Genomic DNA, 21,605 nt, shown 5'->3' with positions numbered 1-21,605 from the left:
TCACATGAGGTGGCCAAAGTACTGGAGTTTCAGCCTCAGCATCAGTCCTTCCAATGAACACCCAGGACTGGTCTCCTTTAGGATGAGCTGGTTGGATCTCCTTGCAGTCCAAGGAACTCTTAAGAGTCTTCTCCAACACCACAGTTCAAAAGCATCAATTCTTTGGCACTCAGCTTTCTTCACAGTCCAACTCTCACATCCATACAGGACCACTGGAAAAACCATAGCCTTGACTAGATGGACCTTTGCTGGCAAAGTAATGTCTCTGCTTTTGAATATGCTATCTAGGTTGGTCATAACTTTCCTTCCAAGGAGTAAGTGTCTTTTAATTTCATGGCTGCAATCACCATTTGCAATGATTTTGGAGCCCAACAAAATAAAGTCTGACACTGTTTCCACTGTTTCCCCATCTATTTCCCATGAAGTGATGGGACCGGATGCCATGATCTTCGTTTTCTGAATGCTGAATTACTGCTAAAAAAGAAAAATATACCCCTCATATCCAAAGTAGTTCCACAATGAAAATCCTTAAGACACAAACCTATCTGTGTGAGTCTCCTCCTGATACTATAAATTCTGGTGGTAGAGAGTCTAATAGAATGGAGCCTGATTTAAGAAAAAAAGACAGCCCACACTCTTAAAAAACAAGGCCATCACTAAACTCAAGAGAATACAGGCCGCAACTCAAGCTAAGGCAATCACGAGTTTAAAATAGGTGCTCCCTTGATTTTTTAGTGACTTTTCAAGACATAACAACGAAGAAACAAATGACTAGGAAAATACATCCACTGATGGATAGAAAATTAAAAGACCAAAATGATTAAATAGAAAAAAAATTTTAATACAGGATAAAACATCAACATGTTTTATAAACAGCATTTGTGCAAATGGAAGAGATTAAAACAAACATCCCAAAAGAAAAAAAGACATGTCACATAGAAAGTATAACGAAAAAAAAAAAAATTAAAAAAAAAAAAGAAAGTATAACGGTCGATGAATTTGTGAAAGACGCTCCTCCTCCTCGACGGTGACCTGGGAAATGTGAAGTTTGAAACCAAGGACTTTCTGTCAGGCTGAGAAAAGATGAATTCCCAGCAACAGGGTCGGGTGAAGGGTCACACCCAGTGCAGCAGCGTGCGAACTGGAAGAGCCTGCTAAGGTAAGAAAGGCAAAGGCTATCAAAACGCTCCCTGTGTCCACCCCTCCAATGCAAACTGCTTTTGGAAATCCATTTCTATTTTATAGATATGCAACTACACAGAGATAATTAGGCAAAATACTCACAGGAACAGTACTAAAACAGTGTATCGTAGAGAAAAGTGTGAATAATGTGACTCCTACAAGGAATATTACATCGCCATTAAAAAACAAGAGCATTTTATGTAAGTGTTATAAAAGTGTCCATAGCTTCCTTCTAAGTAAAAATAACCCAGGTACCACTCACCTAAAAAAGCTTACTGTTAATTCTGCAAGAGCCACTGCCCCCAGGGGGTTCTGCTCCTAAACTCAGACACAGACATTAACACCGACGCAGCCACCGAGCTTCCAACTAGAGACGGAGCTCCAACCAAGAGGGGCGCACGCAGACCTTAGAGTCACTGAGTTCTGAGTGTGCACACACCATCAGGCACAGCCCTTACCCGTGGCCTCCTTGATCTCAGGATAATGGTGCCAGGCCTTTCTTTATTGAAAAAATAAACAGAGGACAGAGTCCAATGTGAAAATACAGCGCCAAGAAAGAGGAGCCAGATGAAGTCACCCGTGACACCAGGGAAGGGCAGGAACACAGAGACACCGTTACAGGAGGTGGGAGGCCAGCGAGGTCGCCCAGCGTGGCGATGAGCACATCAGGGCTTCCCTGGGGTCTCAGATGGTAAAGAGTCAGCCTGCAACGCAGGAGATGTGGGCTCAATCCCTGGGTCGGGAAGATCCTCTGAAGGAGGGAATGGTTACCCACTGCAATACTCATGCCTGGAAGAGTCCATGGACAGAGGAGCCTGGTGGGCTACGGTCCACGGGGTCACAAAGAGCCGGACACCACTGACCAACTAATACTTTCACATCAAGGCCATTGGAGAAGAGCAGATCAGCAGGGGAGGACCGGACAAAGAAAGCAGGGGTCAGGATTTTTTTTTTTTTTTTTTTTCAACTCTGGCTAAAGGATAACTGAAAAATTCTTTACGAGATGGGAATACCAGACCCCCTGACCTACCTCCTGAGAAATCTGTATGCAGTTCAAGAAGCAACAGTTAGAACTGGACATGGAACAACGGACTGGTTCCAAATTGGGAAAGGAGTATATCAAGGCTGTATATTGTCACCCTGCTTATTTAATGTCTATGCAGAGTACATCATGAGAAACACCAGGTTGGATGAAGCACAAGCTGCAATCAAGATTGCCAGGAGAAATATCAATAACCTCAGATATGCAGATAACACCACCCTTATGGTATAAAGCGAAGAAGAACTAAAGAGCCTCTTGAAGAAACTGAAAGAGGAGAGTGAAACACCTGGCTTAAAACTCAACATTCAGAAAACTAAGATCATGACATCCGGTCCCATCACTTCATGGCAAATAGATGGGGAAACAATGGAAACAGTGACAGACTTTAGTTTCTTGGGTTCCAAAAATCACTGCAGATGGTGTCTGCAGCCATGAAATCAAAAGAAGCTTGCTCCTTGGAAGAAAAGCTATGACAAACCTAGACAGCATATTAAAAAGCAGAGACATTACTTTTCTGACAAAGTTCTGTCTAGTCAAAGCTATGGTTTTTCCAGTAGTCATGTATGGATGTGAGAGATGGACCATAAAGAAAGCTGAGCGATGAAGAATTGCTGCTTTCGAACTGTGGTGTTGGAGAAGACTCTTGAGAGTCCCTTGGACTGCAAGGAGATCCAGTCCACCCCAAAGGAAAAATCAGTCCTGAATATTTATTGGAAGGACTGATGCTAAAGTTGAAGCTCCAATACTTTAGCCACCTGATGCAAAGAGCTGACTCATTTGAAAAGACCCTGATGCTGGGAATGATTGAAGGCAAGAAGAGAAGGGGACTACAAAGGATGAGATGCGTGGATGGCGTCATCGACTCAATGGCTGTGAGTTGGAGCAAGCTCCGGGAGCTGGTGATGGACACGGAGGCCCAGCGTGCTGCGGTCCATGAGGTCACAGAGTCGGGTGCGACTGAGGAACTGAGCTGAGCTGAAGGGCCCCACCGGGATTCCCAGGTTGTGCTCGTCGTGAAGAACCCTCCTACCCGTGTAAGGAGACAAAAGAGACACAGGTTTGATCCCTGGGTGGGGAAGATCCCTTGGATCTTGGCAACCCACTCCAGTATTCTGCCTGGAGAATCCCACAGACCTGGCGGGCTACAGTCCATGGGGCTGCAAAGAGTCTGACATGACAGAAGTGACTTAGCACGCACGCATGTACTCAAGGGGACCCCCACCTAACTAGTAGCCAAGTGCAAACCTGGGATGACCCTGAACAGCTCTCTTTTGTCCTCTGCTTGCATGTGAGCTGCGGCCTTCGTTCCACAAGACGAAGGCCCTACACCTGATCAGTCTCCTGCCGCCAGGCCATTCCCCCTTCGCCCTGTGGCCTCTGCTGCCTGGGAGGGCCGGAGAGCTCAACTGCAAACGTCATCACCTTCTTTCACCTACAATGTTCTTACCTTGGCTTACAAGGCCCATAAGAAACCCACCTGTTAACACGTGCAGCTCCTCAGTCAGCGGCCAGCACCTTGTTCAGTTCAGTTTAGTGGCTCAGTCATGTCTGACTCTTTGCGACTCCATGGACTGCAGCACGCCAGGCCTCCCTGTCCATCACCAACTCCCGCAGTTCACCCAAACTCATGCCCACTGAGTCAGTGACGCCATCCAGCCATCTCATCCTCTGTCATCCCCTTCTCCTCCCGCCCTCAATCTTTCCCAGCATCAGGGTCTTTTCCAATGAGTCAGCTGCACGCTTGTACGTCCAGACAAACACAGACACACACGATTTTCAGCCACTAGGCCATGCAGCAAAGACAAACAAACCCAAGAGCCCAGGTGCCCCGCTCCCAAGTCTCACTGCTCTCACCACGACACACCTCTCTATTCCAGGCTTCCGCACCCGCCCCGCCTGGGGAGAGGGATGAGCAGAAACAGAAGGTGGGCTTGGGGCTTAGAGCTGTTGCTCAGGGGGGCCGCTCACGGGCCAGAGCAAGGCACACACGGTCAGGCCTGGTGCGAGAAGGCGAGCTCCCGGGACCCGGGTTCAGGGAGGCGCGGAGAGCCCCGAGGAATGGCGTGCCCGTGTGCGCACGGGCCCACAGACAGACTCAGCGGGTTCTTTCTAAGTCAGCTTTCCACGTTTTCTACAAATTCCTCAGGATTCAGAGCGAACATTTCCTGAAACGCACTGTGGGAAGCTGTGCCTACGCCCCAGGAAAGGCTCGGCCCAGGCGCTTCCCAGCCCCGCACGGCACAGGGCGCGGCCTGCAGACCTGGGCGCACCCCCCACAGGCTGCGCCCCTGGAGGCGTCTCCCAGCTCACCCCAGCCCCACGGGCATCAGCTGAGCACGTACTTGCTCAGCGAGTCAGGCTCTTGGCCAGGAACGCCCTCCGCGGAACCACCGAGAAGGTTCCCTGTCATCCGAAGATCCACGTCAACGGCTGCGCAGGGCGCCTGCCCCTCAGGATCCAGACGGGGCGCGCACCGCGCTCCAGACACACCTCCCGGTGCTCTTGCACTCAGATGGGAGCCGCTGCGGAAAGCACAGGCGTGCACGGGGCTCGCAGGGGCCGGCCCGTGGAGGGGAGCACCAAGGGAGCTGCAGCTGGAGGCCGAGGGCCTGCTGCCCCTCAGGGCGCCCCGGGCCCCTGACGCCGGGCAGCCCCTCACCCCCACCCCAGACGGCAGAGCAGGCCGCCTGCACACAGCGCCTACAGCACAGCAGGCACTTGGAAAACCACCCTGAATGAACGACCGCTGCACCGGCCCAATGACAGACCCGAGAGAAGGCTTAAATGTCATCCTTTTAAAAGCACTGAGCCACTAAAAAAGAAATAAACAGAGATATGCCACAGGAGCAATTTCTCACAACACTCAGGCCCTGAGGTAAGTGCATAACCGTTGCTGAATTTTTTGCTCAGACGTTCATAGAAGCAAATGGCAACTACCACTCTATTTAATGTAAAATCTGCCCGGTTTCTCAAGAACCGAGCTGCTGGTACCAATCACGCGCTTTTGTAACCACACACACTAATATAAAATGTCTAAAAATGTCATTAGACTAATACATGGAACATTTCTGAGCGTTGGAAACTTGCTTAGAAGCTGTGCAAACCACAAACATGTAGTATTTGGTAGTTTAGGACACTTGGTGAAAAACACTAATAACCTTAACACTAAATTACATTTTGCACTGCAATATGAGCCACAAGACTCTAGAAGCAAACGCAACCTCAAAGTGGTGCAGACACAGACAGCGGGGCGGGTGCCAACCTGAACTTCCCTGCGTCCAGCCATCCCGGGAGACCAGCTTAGGGAGCACGCCGAGGCCGCTGGCCTCGCAAACCCGGGCAGCAGACGTGCAGCTCCCCAAGTCAAGTATTCAGTCCCTGACTCGTAAAAGAAAAGCACACTCAGCTCCCACCGAGGAAGCTCCTCCACGCTTTACTGTCTCCTTCAAGAGGAGGAAACAGGCTCCTGAGCAGAGAAGGAAGAGCGTGATCTGGGAGGCCCCCTGAAACGGCCGTTTGGTCTGAAATCCTCCCTTCTATGTTGGGAAGGGCAACTATTTACTCGGGAGATGTTAGTTAGAATCGTCAGCAACAAGCAGGGAACAGCTCCAGAGAACTCTGCTGAAACCGCAGTGTCACCTGGGGGAAACGGCTAGTTAATATGTAAACAGCACCCTGGGAAGGCAGAGAGTCAGCGGGGCAAACAGGTTTCGCCTGTCACTCCATTTCAGGCTCAGACCAGGGAAGGGCCAGGGCCACACCCGGACCCAGGGGCGGGAGGCCCTTCAGGAAGCAAGGGGCCAGGTGAGGAGACACCGGACCCAGGCCGAACCCTGCGGCCGGAGCAGGGTCTCCACGCGGCAGGACCCCAGTCTCGGGGAGCGAGGGCCACCTGTGCCTCCCTGGGGACAGGAGACTGCTCCATCTCGCACACGTTTCACACTCCAGCTGCTGGTGACCGTGCAAGACACAAGCTGTCCAGGTCTGCAGACAGCGAGAAAAGACGGGCGGCCACTCCACGCTGACCACACAGCACCCTCACCCATCTAAAGACAAGGCACAGCAAGGCCTTCCAACCGATACACTCACGTTTATCTCCAGGTTGGTGCAAAAGCTAGCTGCGGAGTGGCACTGGCCACCTTCCTGACGCTGGACACATTGTCAGATACGGCTGCCACACGTCTCAGCGCACATCTCTTGCTTTACGTTCTTTTTGCCAACGACTTATTACCTGCTGTTTATTTTATATTTATTTTAGACTACAGAAATGATGTTAGATAAAAATCAAATTCAAGCGATTTTTTTATTCGCGTTCAGAATGGGTTGTAAAGCAATGGAGACGACTCGCAGCATCAACACTTTTGGGCAGGAACTGCCAACGAACATGCAGCGCAGTGGGGGGTCCAAGAAGGTCTGCAAAGGCGACAAGGGCCTTGAAGACAGGGGCAGAGTGGCCGGCCATCGGAAGCCGACAACGGCTAACTGACAATGACCATCAAAGCTGATCCTCTTACAACTACATGGGAGGTTGCTGAAGAGCTCAGTGTCGACCACTCTACAGCCGTTCAGCATTTGAGGCAAACTGGAGAAGTGAAAAAGCTTGATGAGTGGATGCCTCGGGAGCTGACCAAAAAAACCTGTTATTTTATTTATTTATTTTTATTTATTTTAATTGGAGGTGAATTCCTTTACAATACTGTGATGGTTTTTGCCATACATTCACATGAATCAGCCATGGGTGAACATGTGTTCCCATCCTGACCCCCTCCCAGCTCCCTCCCCATCCCATCCCTCAGGGTGATCCCAGTGCACCAGCCCCGAGCACCCTGCATCGAACTGGACTGGCGATCTGTTTCACATATGGTAATATACACATTTCAATGCTATTCTCTCAAATCATCCCACCCTCGCCCTCACCTACAGAGTCCAAAAGACTGTTCTATACATCTGTGTCTCTTTTGCTGTCTCACATGTAGGGTTATCATTACCATCTTTCTAAATTCCATACATATGCATTAGTATACTGTATTGCTGTTTTTCTTTCTGGCTTACTTCGCTCTGTGTAAGAGGCTCCAGTTTCATCCACCTCATTAGAACTGATTCAAATGCATTCTTTTTAATGGCTGAGTAATACTCCATTGTGTATATGTGCCACAGCTTTCTTATCCATTCGTCTGCCGATGGACATCTAGGTTGCTTCCATGTCCTGGCTGTTGTAAACAGTGCTGCGATGAACACTGGGGTACACATATCTCTTTCAATTCTGAAAACCTGTCATTTTAAAGTGCTATCTTCTTTTATTCTGCAACAACAATGAACCGGTTCTTGACTGCATTGTGACATGTGACAAAAAGTGGATTTTATAAAACTGGCGATCACCAGCTCAGTGGCTAGACTGAGAAGAAGCTCCAAAGCACTTCCCAAAGCCAAACTTGTACCAAAAAATTCATGGTCACTGTTGGGGGTCTGCTGCCGGTCTGATCCACTACAGCTTTCTAAACGCTGGCAAAACCACTACATCTGAGAAGTATGCTCAGCAAATCGATGAGACGCAGCAAAAACTGCCAATGCCTGCAGGCAGCACCGGTCAACAGAAAGGGCCCAGTCCTCCTCCACATGTGGCCACGCTCAACCACAGGTTGCACAATCAGCACCTCAAAAGCTGAACAAATTGGGCTACCAAGTTTTGCCCCATCTGCCATATTCATCTGACCTCCGCCATTTCTTTAAGCATCTCAACAACGTTCTGCAGGGAAAACGCTTCCACCACCAGCAGGAGGCAGGAGATGCTTTCCGAGAGCTCCTCAAACCCCAAAGCACGGATTTTTATGCTGCAGGAACAAACAAGCCGGCAAAAATGTGTTGACTGTAACGGTTCCTATTTTGGTTAATAACGATGCATTTGAGGCTAGTTATAATCATTTAAAATTCAGTCCAAAATCGCAATTACTTTTGTACCTACCTAATAGAAGATATATATACATATACATGTAACGTTTCATTGTATCATACCTCTGGTTATTCCTTAAAATTATGCCCTAAGTTGTTCTACTTATAAATTATTTTTCTAAAAAACCTGCAGGCACTGTTTTTGTTGCAGTGATCCTACACCTTCAGAGTCCGCAGTGCTGAGTTACAGGAACACTCTGTTCCAGAACCATGCAACCTGGGCAGATCACTGCCCCCAGCTTACCAGCTGTCCCCCACCTACAGGACTGTTCTGAAAACTAAGGGAGGTGATACAGGCAATGCACTCACACGAATGTCAAGCGCACAGACACTACACACCCACAGAACGCTACCTCTCACACCTGTCATCACAGCAACCTACAAGGCTTTTAAAAGCTGGATTCCCGACAAAAACTGTAAACTTAATAACATGATCAATAACAAATGATCCAGCACTGGGTTAAAAATGTAAGTAATTAATAACTAAGTATGTATACTTCAAGCATTTCCCAAATGTTCAAAAGAAACACACAATTTTCATAATACAAAGAAAGCAAATGCCTTAACTCCTTCATGTCTAATAACATTTTCAAGAATATACTTCAAAAATAAACCATAAAACATCATAAAATTTTTTAGTGGTTTTCCAGATTTACTGGCCTTAATTTTACTGTTCTTGACATTTCCAAATAACAATTTAATGAAGGTTATCAGATCAGATCAGATCAGATCAGGTCGCTCAGTCATGTCTGACTCTTTGCGACCCCATGAATCGCAGCACGCCAGGCCTCCCTGTCCAACACCAACTCCCGGAGTTCACTGAGACTCACGTCCATCGAGTCAGTGATGCCATCCAGCCATGTCATCCTCTGTCGTCCCCTTCTCCTCCTTCCCCCAATCCCCCCAGCATCAGAGTCTTTTCCAATGAATCAACTCTTCGCATGAGGTGGCCAAAGTACTGGAGTTTCAGCTTTAGCATCATTCCTTCCAAAGAACAGCCAGGGCTGATCTCCTTCAGAATGGACTGGTTGGATCTCCTTGCAGTCCAAGGGACTCTCAAGAGTCTTCTCCAACACCACAGTTCAAAAGCAGCAATTCTTTGGCGCTCAGCCTTCTTCACAGTCCAACTCTCACATCCATACATGACCACTGGAAAAACCATAGCCTTGACTAGACGGACCTTTGCTGGCAAAGTAATGTCTCTGCTTTTGAATATGCTATCTAGGTTAGTCATAACTTTCCTTCCAAGGAGTAAGCATCTTTTAATTTCATGGCTGCAGTTAGCATCTGCAGTGATTTTGGAGCCTAGAAAAAGTCTGATACTGTTTCCCCATCTATTTCCCATGAAGTGATGGGACCGGATGCCATGATCTTCGTTTTCTGAATGTTGAGCTTTAAGCCAACTTTTTCACTCTCCACTTTCACTTTCATCAAGAGGCTTTTTAGTTCCTCTTCACTTTCTGCCATAAGGGTAGTTATAAAAAATGATTTTTAAAAACTGAAATCAACAAGTTTGGCATAAAAACACACGAATTATTCTATGAAGTCTACAAGGCCACCTTTGCCAAAACAGAATTAAAAACATATTTCAAAATACTTGAGGTCCTCAACATGAACCATGGTGAAGACACTGTCCACAGTGCTCTGGGCAGGACCCTCCTGAGTAAGATAAGCCCAGCTCATCTACAAAGGAGCCGTTCACAGATTCACTAATTCAGCAACTCAGGTTTCAGATCTGTATTGTATTACTCTGGCAAATTAAAACAACATGTCTATTAATAAATATGTCTCATTCTGTGGTTAAAAACAGTGCTCCATCAAAACGATTTAGTAATACTACCTATAAAAAGAAAATGGTCACCAAAGCTTCAAATGAACTCACACCTCGCCATGAAAGAACAGCACAACATATCTGCGGCAGAAAGTTGCCACCAAGTAGATAAATTAATCTTAAGTGTTGGTAATCTTTAACATAAATTCAATATTCTCATATTTTGTTTTCGCCATATGCATTTTTAAAAGTAGTATGCTCACATACTATTTATAAGTATTAAAATCCCATGTCGTGCACAGTGGATCTTAGAATATAAACACTAATCTGTGCAGTCTGTCTCTCTCCAGAGAGACAGTAACGCTATGGGGGAGCACAGCCAAACCCAGCAGGAGAAAGCCTTCTCAGGGTCGGTCGCTGCCATCGTGCAGAGTGCAAGCTTGGAAGGGGAGGCCTGGAAGCACAGACAAGTGCCAGAAGACAGAGCCCACATCAGCAACACAGCTACCAACCAGGTTACCTGGAATATCAGACTCCAACGCTCAGAACTAGACACTGACCAGGAGGAAGTGGGCCACACCACAGCCCGAGTGAATCAGAGCAATGAAACTTCAGTCACCCTTCAGCTAGGTTGTAGCCAGTATCTCTCAACAGCAAAAATGTACATGCTTGCATCTCACAAATTCAAATTTTTCTATTTTTCCAGTAGTCATGTATGGATGTGAGAGTTGGACCATAAAGAAGGCTGACCGTGAAGAACTGATGCTTTTGAACTGTGTGGTGTTGGAGAAGACTCTCGAGAGTCCCTTGGACTGCAAGGAGATCCAACCAGTCCATCCTAAAAGAAATCAGTCCTGAATATTCATTGGAAGGACTGATGCTGAAGCTGAAACTCTAATAATTTGGCCACCTGATGCAAGGAATTAACTCACTGGAAAAGACCCTGATGCTGGGAAAGATTGAAGGTGGGAGAAGGGGATGACAGAGGATGAGATGTTTGGATGGCATCACTGACTCGATGGACATGAGTTTGAGTAGGCTTTGGGAGATGGTGAAGGACAGGGAAGCCTGGTGTGCTGCAGTCCATGGGGTCGCACAGAGTCGGACACAACTGAACAACAACAAATGAAAATAGGTATTATTTATAAATAAAAATAAGTAAATACATGCAAAATAAATGAATGTATGTTAAAACCTATCTTTCTATCATAAGGAGAATTACGTTCGACTTTAAATGATATGTATCTGTTAACTGTATAGCCCTAGTCCGAAAATACCAAGAACATAGACTTTAATATCTGCCTTAGAATGTTTCAAAAATGAGCTGAAACCAAAGCTCTTAAAAGCAATCACCAAGTGTTCCAGGCAGAGCTCACACCAAGGCAGGAGGCCCTGGCCCCTCTCAGGTCCGCGGTGAGGTCAGACGCGCTCCTGGGCCCGCAGGCGCTGGAGCCTCGCAGGCGCGGCCGGCAGGCGGGCGGCTGGGGCAACCCGCGGGCTCAGCGCGCCGACCACAGTGGGGCGCCCGTCCCTGCGGCAGTCACGCCTAAAGAGGGCCCATCTCGCTCAGGCCTGCCTCTGGGGGAGCTGGAGGGACGATCAGTCTTACCGGACGTGGACTCAAGCACCTCGGTCCGGCACCCTACTTGCTGAAGTGCAAACCGCGCATGAAGGACTAGGGCTGCTCGTCAGAGCCCAGCGAACGTCCCGGAAAGCCCGTGGGCAGCGACCAAACGAGGCGCGTTTCTCACGGAAACCACGTCCACCTCGGAGAGCTGAGGGCGCACCGCGGCTTCGCGGGCTCGGGGGCTCGGCCTCTCCTCAGAGACCAGGGAAGCGAGCCCCTTCCTGCAAGGGCCGCCAGCGACCAGCACACCCGAGCTTGGACAGGGACTCCGATGTCCGAAAACGGGTCTCCACCACTGTGCTTGGTGGTGCGGGTTTAGCCACCAAGTCGTGTCCGACTCTTGCGACCCTATTGACTGTAGCCCACAGGCTCCTCTGTCCATGAGATTCTCCAGGCAAGAACACTGGAGTGGGGTGCCGTTTCCTTCTCCAGGGGATCTTCCCGACCCAGGGCTCGAACCCGGGTTTCCTGCATTGCAGGCAGATTCTTTACCAACTGAGCTAGGAGGGAGGCTTCCCAACACTTAAGATTTTTCTAGTCAATGCTGACATTAACAAATGGGCTATTTTTATATGGTTTAAAGAAATGTATCAACATGTGGGGAAAATCCACATAACTCAGAGAACCTGTATTTTCCAAGCAGTCAGTGCTCCGTGGCCCAAAACCACACGTGGGTACAAGACCCATTCAAAGTGCAAAACAGACAAATGGGTGTTAACCGAACAATAGGAAAAAGATTTAAAACAATCTTCCAACGGAGAATTAGTACCAGAAACAGAAACACTTAGGCTCAAAGCAGAAATCTTCATAAAACTGACTCTTAACTTTTATTATCCATGTCTTTTAGAAATAATCACGCCAATAATGCCCCCAAGTATTTGCCAACACAAAAATACATTACAGTGAAAAATGTAAGATAACCTAGGAACTCATTAAGAAGCTCATGTATAATAATGATACACTATAAACTTATATAAAACCAGGGTAGATTTTACAAGCTTTTTTCTGTAAATCTGGAGCACTCAGAAATTTATTCAGAAAATAATATCAACACCTACCTAAAAATAATGTCTCTGCAAGACATCTTCCCAAGGTCCAGAACTAAGTATGTATATGGAGAGAGGCACGTGCTTTTAAGAACACAGTGGTTTTTAAATATTTGATTGTGCTGTTGCTCCCAAACCATTTTCTCTACCAACCATGTAGAACTAGTCCAGACTCAGAGCAAAAGGGCGAAACTGGCAACGTCCAGCCTCCACACCAAAAGCCGATAATAGCAGCACAAAAAGAAATTACAAGTTAGAAATTGTGCTGGCTCTCCTGCAAGACTCAGGAAATAAAAAGAATAGTAAGTCGCCATGGGAAGTACCACTATTAGCCGACAAGGATACAGAGAAAGTATGTTCTTTAAAGGAACAAATGGTTTAAACTAGTGGAGAGTGGGAGCCTGACTTTCCTTTAACAGAACATGTGTGAAATGGAGCAACAGAGAACTATTAAGCCGTGACTCAGAACACAGCAAACCCACCAGACAACAGTGAGCATGAGCAGAGCGTCGCGGGCCAGGCCCTCCACGCAGCTCTCGGGCTGGGCTGGGGGGCTGCAGGGAGCTAGGGCAGACCCGAACCCCTGTGGAAGCCCGGGCCCCGCTGTTTGCACCGCGGTCGGGGGCTCAGACAGACTCAAGGGTGACGCGTCCTCCCCCAGCGTGGGGGGCTGCGGGCACGCTGCTTAGTCTCTAACCTACGACCGCAGGTCACGCACCTTCCCGCCACTGTCCTGGGCGTCAGCACGGTAACTGAGTGCACCGGAAGCAAGACCAGCCAGGGAACCAAAAGCAACAGAAAAACCAGGAGCGAAGACCGGCAGACTCCACCTGAACAGGTCTTCACTGAAGAGGTCAGTTCAGTTTATGTTACATGAGTACTGTTCGCGTCTATTTTATGTATAATAGAGGAAAGCAAGCCTCTACCAAAATAACTGCTATATTATCTACTAGTGTTTTCCGATATTACATCAAGTTCAAGTCTGGCAAAACTGTTTATAAGCAGATTAATCTATGCCACCAGAATAATAACCAACCACTAATAATAATGCTTTATGTACCACAATTACTCAATTAAATCCCTATTGACATAACCCTAAGCCTTCTTCTCTTAAACATCCCACCAACTTGGTATCATATCCTGGTTTTCTGTGAATCAAATTTTTTCGCGAATATGAAAGTTCTGCTATTCAACTATTGCTGCTGTTTGGTTGTTAAATGGTGTCTCTTTGCAACTCCAAGGACTGCAGCATGCCAGGCTTCCCTGTGCTTCACCGTCTCCCAGAATTTGCTTAAACTCATGGCCACTGAGCTGGTGATGCCATCCAACCATCTCATCCTCTGTCACCCCCTCCTTCTCCTGCCCTCAATGTTTCCTAGCATCAGGGTCTTTTCCAGTGAATCAGCTCTTCACACAAGGTAGCCAAAGTATTGGAGCTCTGTATTCTACTATTAACCACAATCAAAATCTGGCAATTCTAGAAATGCCTGTATTTACAACATTTACATTCCATTAAGTCCATAAACCACATAAAGGAAAAATTACTGCTTCGTTGGCAGGAACACAGCAAAGTGAAGCTGGTCGAGATGCAGCTTCAAGTCAAGGTAAGGAGACAGCGGTGCCCTGACCTCACACCCACAAACACAAACCACAACCAATTACTACAGAAGAAAAAAAATTTTTTTAAAGGAATAGAGATGCCTATAAATACTAAAAACACATCAGTGGCAGCTGCCTATCTCATCACACACTAGTCACCAGATCTTCCGAAGTACCAAGGTTTAATAACACAACTGCTGTTTCCAAAATAGTCTCAAATATAGTTAAGTTGTATGATAAAGCATAGTTACAACCTAAGCATTAGTCCAAAGTATAGATTAAACTCTGTGCTTATTTGCTCAGTCATGTCCGACTCTTAGCGACCCCATGGACTGTGGCCCGCCAGGTTCCTCTGTCCATGGGATTCTCCAGGAAAGAATACTGAAGTGGGTTGCCATGCCCTCCTCCAGAGGATGTTCCGGACCCAGGGATCAAACCCAGGTCTCCCACATTGCAGGTGGATTCTTTACCATCTGAGCCACCAGGGAAGCCCAGTTCAAGCTCCAAATTACGCAATTACTACGACCTCATCTGAAGACTTCCTCCTCCACCTCTGCTGACAAACTACGAGCTGTTTTTCACACGCACCCCTGGGTGGTCTGGGTCGTATGAAGCACCACGTTACTTCTCCAGACTAATCAGAGTACCAAAGTATAACATATCCACCTTCAGTAAAGAACAGAGGGGTGTCCACAAAAATTCTAGGTTAACCTTTTTCCCATCGATGCCAAAAAAAGGCAATGAATTCACTAAGTAATACGTATCTCCCAAAAGTGGTCAGCCAACTACGCAGCACAGGCTTTGCACTCAGGTGTACAGTTTATGCAGAAGAATAAGACACGAAACGACAAATATTTAACAGTCTAACAGACAATTTCACTAAGCTTTTAAAAAGCTCACTTCCCTGTGTAGTCAAGAATAAAGGTACACAAAAAGGAAACCACATTCAGCATTCTTTTCACAAAGTATTCACTGAGCACGCACCACGTGACAGACGTGCAATTGACATTTCAAACAATAAAATGCGAAGCTCTCGCCTTCATGCAATCAGAGAATGACTCAGACAAAACCAGTGGCTACAATGACAAAATGAGCTAAACAACGGAACACCCAACAGCATGCAGACTTTTGGGTAACCAGAGAAGCAGTCTTCTGAGGAAGTACAGAGATTAGCAACAAGAACTCTGCTATGATAAATTATCAGAAACCCCTAAAAGAAGTGAAGGCTTAACATTAAAAGTAAGACAAGGACAGGCGGGACTAAGAAGCTCTTATAAGCATTATCAAGCACTATAGCTCTCCATGGTAATCAAGAGATTAATTCAGCTTAATATCAATTTCTTGGTGATAAAGCACTGACTCTAAGTTTAGATCACCAACTTTCATTTTAAATATAATCAGGGACGAAAAACACACAATGATAAAATATAGTCTGTTTCTTCTTTGGAAGCCCTTCTGCATACAAAGGTGAATACGAAGCAAACTTAACGAAGCTGAAGTTAGAACATATTCTAATTTTCTTTAAAGAGAGAGTAATCCAAAGAGCCAAGCTTATCATCTCCTTAAACATAAACACCTCAGATCAGAAGTTAGCAATGCTGCCTGAAACCACCAACCACAGACGGTCAATAGTTCTGTAATTTGGTAAGAGGCTTCTCTGGTGGCTCAGACCAGAAAGAGTCTGCCTACAATGCGGGAGACCGGGGTTTGATCCCTGGGTCGGGAACATCCTCTGAAGAAGGAAATGGCAGCCCACTCCAGTACTTTTGCCTGGAAAATCCCATGGACAGAGGAGCCTGGTAGGCTACAGTCCATGGGGTCGAAAAGAGCGACTTCACTTCACTCACTGTGATCACTGTAACCCCTCCAAAAAAGCCGCCAAAAGAAAACAAACCAACAACTACACTCTCGTATATGTACATAAAAAAGATTCTCCAAATATATAAATACGTGCCTTACAACTTATCTTTACAAATCAAATTCTGAAGTAAAGTTGCTCGACATTTACTGACCATAATAAAGGCCAGTATGATGTTACATTCTTATAAGGAAAATTATTTGTGATGGAGAAATAGAGTGAAAAATTCATCGTTTCCCAGATATTAAAAAAAGTTCAGACGAAAAAGTTTAGATAAAGCAACTCAAATCCACTGGCTTTAAAATATTGATTTAGGGAATTATTAACTTTAGTTTACCTTCATGATAATGAAAAACACATGCTAAATGTGAAGCTTAAACTTCCAAAGGCCAGAATAAACAGACACACAGCAGGCAAAGGCTCTCCAGAAAACAAAGAATACAAGTGTAAACCAAGTACCAGACATAATGCAAGAGCGGAGAAGACAACACGGATATTGTAAAAAGCCAACTTATTTCATCAAGAAACACTTTCTAATATAATCTTGGAGGACCATTTCTAGACGTGTTCAGGTGTAAGCGGGGCGGCTGTTGTGTCTTGTTGCTAAGTCATGCCTGACACTTCTGCAACCCCGTGGACTGTAGCCCACCAGGCTCCTCTTTACATGGGACTCTCCAGGCAAGAACATTGGAGTGGGCTGCCATTTCTAAATGAAATATATAATCATTTGCCTGAAATGTCCTTCAACTTTTGCTTTGCTTCAACATCTGCATAGCAACTTTTCACCCGCAGAATAACCAGAAAAAACATAGTTCTCTGAATGACAGGCCAGTTTTACTTTAAAAACTACTCAGACGGTGTATCTCAGAAAGGACAGAAGTCTCAACCGAGTGCTTAAAAACAGAATTTAATAAAATCAACTGTGTTTCTGATTCAGGATTTTTTAAAATGCCAGTGCATTCAGAATCCCAAAGAGTAAACTGAATTATCTATCACTAAAGTGAAAAAAGATTCCTTTTCTCAACCAGAGTTGGGAAATTTCTGAAAAAAAAAAAAAAAAAAAAATTATAAATAGGTCCATTCAAACAGAAAAACAAAACAACTATGTACCAAAATATTTTACATCTGAATTTTTTAAACCAGAAAAAAGAAAAATGAACTCATTATTCTGAAAGACAACATAATCCTGAAGGCTAAATGACTGCACGTCTCTTTTCAAAGACCTGCTAATAAACCTATGAATGAACACAACTACGCATTATTCATTTGTTTACTAGCACCTAACTCATAAAATCATTAGAGAAGGTGAGTTGTGAACCAGGAGTAACTTATCAATTGGCAACCTGAACCTAATAATTCATATTGGCATTCAACTACGTATTAAAACGAATGGCTCTGCCAGTGCAGACGGAAGAAATGGATTTCCCCCCCTCCCCCATCATGGGCAAAATTAAGACGCTGAGACGCTAAAAGTCAAGTTTGCTCAAAACTATGAACTGGGGTTTAATGATAAGGCATTCAATTTCATGAGAATGCTCAAATTCGTCCAACAGGATTGGGGCCCCAAAGACGGTATTTCAGTAAACAGTATTAACTTGTAATTACCTACTGGGACAAATCAGAAATAGATGCTAGTAAAACCATTCCCTAGGAGGACACGAGTCCCGGGTAAGGTGTCTCTCCCGCGGCTGGAGGATGGGCTCTCAGGGTCCCTCCCTGAGCCCTCCCCTCCACGGCCCTCCCACACCTCTCCCAGACCAACGCACTGGGAGGAGACCTATTTAAAAAACAGAAAACTGCTGGGAATTCTTTCAGCCTCTCTGCCACAAACAACTACCATTGTCCCAGGCCGAAGGCAAGCGAGATTTCCTCCTTTTCCAGGAGCACACCCAGGGCGGGCTACCCCCAGCCAGGCCCGGAGCCACCGTGCGCGCCCCGCCCTGCGCCCCCCGCCCCTCCCCAAAGCCCCCCCACCCACCCGATCGCCCCGACCCCCTCCCCTCCCCCTCTCGACACCCTCCCCCTCCCGACCCTCGCCCTCCCCCTCCCCCCGCCCCTCCCCCGCCCAGCCCCCTCCCCTCCCCCACCCGGGCCCGCGGCCGCGCGCACGGCCGGCGCGGGGAGGGGCGCCCGCCCGTCCACCTGAGCGCCGGCAGCGAATGGGAGGGACCGCCTCTCCGCGGAGTTCAATTCCGGGCCGCGTTATCAGCGGGGCCGCACGGTCGGAACAACTTCCCCGACATTCGCTGTGCGCGCCGGGCCTCCGAGCCCGGCGCCGAGCCCCGCGGCCGGCCACACGCCCGCGCGCCCCGGGGACAAAGGTCCTCCGGGCGGGGGCCCCGCCAACCGCGTCCCCGCCGCGCCCCCCGCCCCCGCCCCCGCCCCGCGCCCCCCGGTCAGGGCGCCCCCCGCCCCGCGCAGGTGAGCGCGCCCCGCCCGCGCCCGCGGCCCGCACCTCGGTGGGCTGGCTGATCTCGAACAGGTCCAGTCGGTTGGCGTTCCAGTGCTGGATGATGTCGGCCAGCTTCCGCCGCTCCTCGTCGCGGCCGCCCGCCGACATCCTCCGGCCGAGGGGTCGGCTCGGCCGAGGGGCCGCGCGCCGGGGTCGGCGGGCCCGGCTCGCCGCCTGTCCGCCTCGGTCCCACCGGCCGGCGCCCCGCGCTCCCGGCTCCGCGCGCCCTGCGCCCCCCGCGCGCCCCGGCCCGGCCGCCTCGGCTCTCGGCTCCGCGGGCTGCTCGGCCGCGTCCGCCGGCCCCGCGTCCGCCGCCGGCCGGTGTGAGTGCGCCCCGAGCGCCCGCCCCGCGCCGCCCCGCCCGCCGTGCGCGCCCCCGCCCGCACCGCCCCGCCCGCCCGCGCCGCCGGCCTCCGCGAGGTGCTGCTGCTGCGCGCGCGCCGGGCGGGGCTGGTCCCGGCGGGCGGTAGGGTCCGACCGCCGCGCCGGGCGCGGACCGTGCCGGATGCAGAGGCGGGTACCGGGTTCAGACGGGCGGGCCGGGTTTAGGTGGTACCGGCTTCGGACCGACGGTCCCGCGTCAGATGGGCGGGCCGGGTTCGGACGGTACCGGGTTTGGACCGGCGGTAGCAGGTCCGACCGGGGTATTGGGTGGGCGGGGTTCGGAGGGACAGTACCAGGTCCGATCGGGGGGCCGGGTTTGGTCCAATCGGGGGGCCGGGTTCGGACGGTACTGGGTTCAGACGGGCTGGCTGGGTCCATATGCTGATGTGTTGGGTCGGCCGGCCTCGGGTCGGGCTCGTGGGTGGAGTTCGGATGGACGGTACCGGGTCCTCCGGGCGGGCCGGGTTCGGCCAGGCGCGCTGGGCTGTCGAGGCCTCCGGGCCAGGACGCGCGGAGCCCCTGTGCGCGCTGACCACACGGGGCCCGCAGCGCCCGACCAGGCCAGCACCCGGGTGACCCTGTCCACCCGCCCGGGCCTGGGCCCCCTCGCCCGTGTTTGTCCCGCGGTGTCCGGGTCACGTGTGGACCGGAAAACCTGTCCTCTCCCAGCACAGGCTTCCAGCCACGGGGGAGGGGGTCCCCCGAGGTGCCCCCGCGGGGAGATGCTGCCTGTCTACTGCGCGGGCGCCTCTCAGGCTCCCGGTGTCCGCGCAGACCCCACATTCATTTCAGGAGCCAGTTTTGTCCATTTTAGGAATGCTTATGTCATTAGGGGTTTTTCAATTGCCTCTCCCCCGTGCCCGCCCCCTTAAAAAAAAATAATAAACTGGCCGCAGAACACCTGTCAGCAGACAGATCTCCGTGCTGCGCGGGGCCAGGTGAAACCAGCCTCCTGCCTTATCTGTGATGTGTGGGAACAAAAAGCCCTCATCTCTGAAATACCACGCCAAGTGATGAAAACAGCGAGCTGCGTTTGACAGAGCCTCTTTATTTGTGTCATTACTTTGTCCTTTGCAGCGTGGAGACGATTTTCCTCTCCACCAATTGGATTTCTTCTTTTCTGGGAAAGATGAGAATTCTATCATCCCTGCTGGGTTTTGTCTTCAGCTCTCTTTTCTGCAGCACTGGTACAGTTCAGCTTCATAAGGAGGCTTTTCAGCAGAGAAGCCTGCGGTGTTGAACCAGTGCCACGGGGGGATGAATTCTTCAATAGATCTCTGGCCTCCTTTCTCAAAATTAAAATGTGGTGACTTGCAGAAAAGCATATGTGTATAAACAGCACATCCCTGTTCCGACATTCTGTTCCTTTATGCCTTTTAGTTCCTGTGCTTCTTTATAGACTCAAGTCGTTTTCTGTTTTGAGATTTTGGTTTTTTGTTTGTTTGTTGTGGTGAACATCACAGTGTCCATACAGCTCAGAACTGTCCAGCTAGGTTGCACGCATGCCATGTGGGTCATCAGCTATACTGTCAGCTGAATTCTAACAGTAAGAGCTTTATTCCTGACGATGCTGTTAGCAAGGATCACTTGGCTGTTAGAGAAAAAAAATGAGTTTGCAAAGCTGGCAGTTAGGTTGCTGGTGTCTGAATAAGTACACGTGGAAAATTTAGTATTGCTGGAAAATAAAAATGGGCTTCCTGTAGTGGTGTTTTTGTAATAAAAATATAAAGCACACACGAAATGCCTACAGTTTGATGCAGAGAAGGCTCTAAATCAAAGCTCATTTTTATCATTTTTTCGACTCATTAAAAATCCCCATTGGTGTTATGAGTGTATGAGCATATAGCTCCTCTGTCCATGGGAGTCTCCAGGCAAGAATACTGGAGTGGGTTGCCATTTCCTTCTCCAGGGGATCTTCCTGACCCAGGGATCAAACCTGCGTTTTCTGCTTTGGCAGGGGAATTCTTTACTGTCTGAGCCACCACATAAGCCCATACAGTTCATAGGAGGTCCCAACCAATGTGAGTTTCTTGACAAAGGTTTAAAAGCAAGGTGAAACCCATAGAATACCTATGATTCTTAAATTGTGTGTGTGTGTGTGTGTGTCGCTCAGTCGTGTCTGACTCTTGCAACCCCATGGACTATAACCTGTCAGTCTCCTCCGTCCATGGGCTTTTCCAGGCAAGAATACTGGAGTGGGTTGTCATTTCCTTCTCCAGAGGATCTTCCAGAACCAGGGATTGAACCCTGGTCTCCTGCACTGCAGGCAGATTCTTTACCGTTTGAGCTACAGGGAAGTTCTTAAATCATGAAGACCCCTATCTATTTAGGCCATGAAAATTTAAGGGTAACAAATTCCTCTGCTAGTTGTTATTGTTCAAGGCCCAAGAAAATGTGCTGAGCCATATGTTAATTTTGATGCCACATTATAAGAAGAATAAGTGGGCATGCCCTCCATCTTCTGTTCTCATTGCACTGCTGAGTTCTGATACATTTCGGAAATCACATGTAAGTGCTATTCAAGAGATGCTATATGAAAATTGAGTTGTGTGGGGTTTATGATTAATCCTGCCGTGTAGATAAGAACTGAGGTGTGGAATGAGAGGCCAGACTGAAGCTAAACAACTCTGCACTGGATGAGGGTGAAAAGATTTTTTAATCTGAGTCTATTTTTTATAATTAATTTTCCAATTTA

At 48.5% G+C, this 21,605-nt stretch overlaps 1 protein-coding gene across 11 annotated transcripts in view; it reads right to left on the bottom strand.

Moving 5' to 3' along the window:
- The window catches only part of AFDN (afadin, adherens junction formation factor), a 113,786-nt gene extending 95,082 nt beyond the window's left edge, over nt 1–18,704 (bottom strand). For 4 of the 11 annotated variants that reach the window (XM_027552046.1, XM_027552047.1, XM_027552049.1 and 1 more), the window contains exon 1: nt 18,530–18,702. In XM_027552046.1, coding sequence (XP_027407847.1) covers nt 18,530–18,634 — 105 coding nt within the window. In that variant the 5' untranslated portion in view covers nt 18,635–18,702. Of the gene's footprint in view, nt 1–18,529 lie in introns of all 11 variants that reach the window. The other 7 variants (XM_027552048.1, XM_027552050.1, XM_027552052.1 and 4 more) reach the window with 4 other exon arrangements.
- Between the last annotated feature and the right edge of the window lie 2,901 nt (nt 18,705–21,605).

This window comes from Bos indicus x Bos taurus, chromosome 9, assembly GCF_003369695.1.
Source record: "Bos indicus x Bos taurus breed Angus x Brahman F1 hybrid chromosome 9, Bos_hybrid_MaternalHap_v2.0, whole genome shotgun sequence".
Taxonomy (NCBI): domain Eukaryota; kingdom Metazoa; phylum Chordata; class Mammalia; order Artiodactyla; family Bovidae; genus Bos; species Bos indicus x Bos taurus.
The sequence above is the reverse complement of the archived record's forward strand: the minus strand, read 5'-3'. Positions and strand labels throughout refer to the sequence as shown.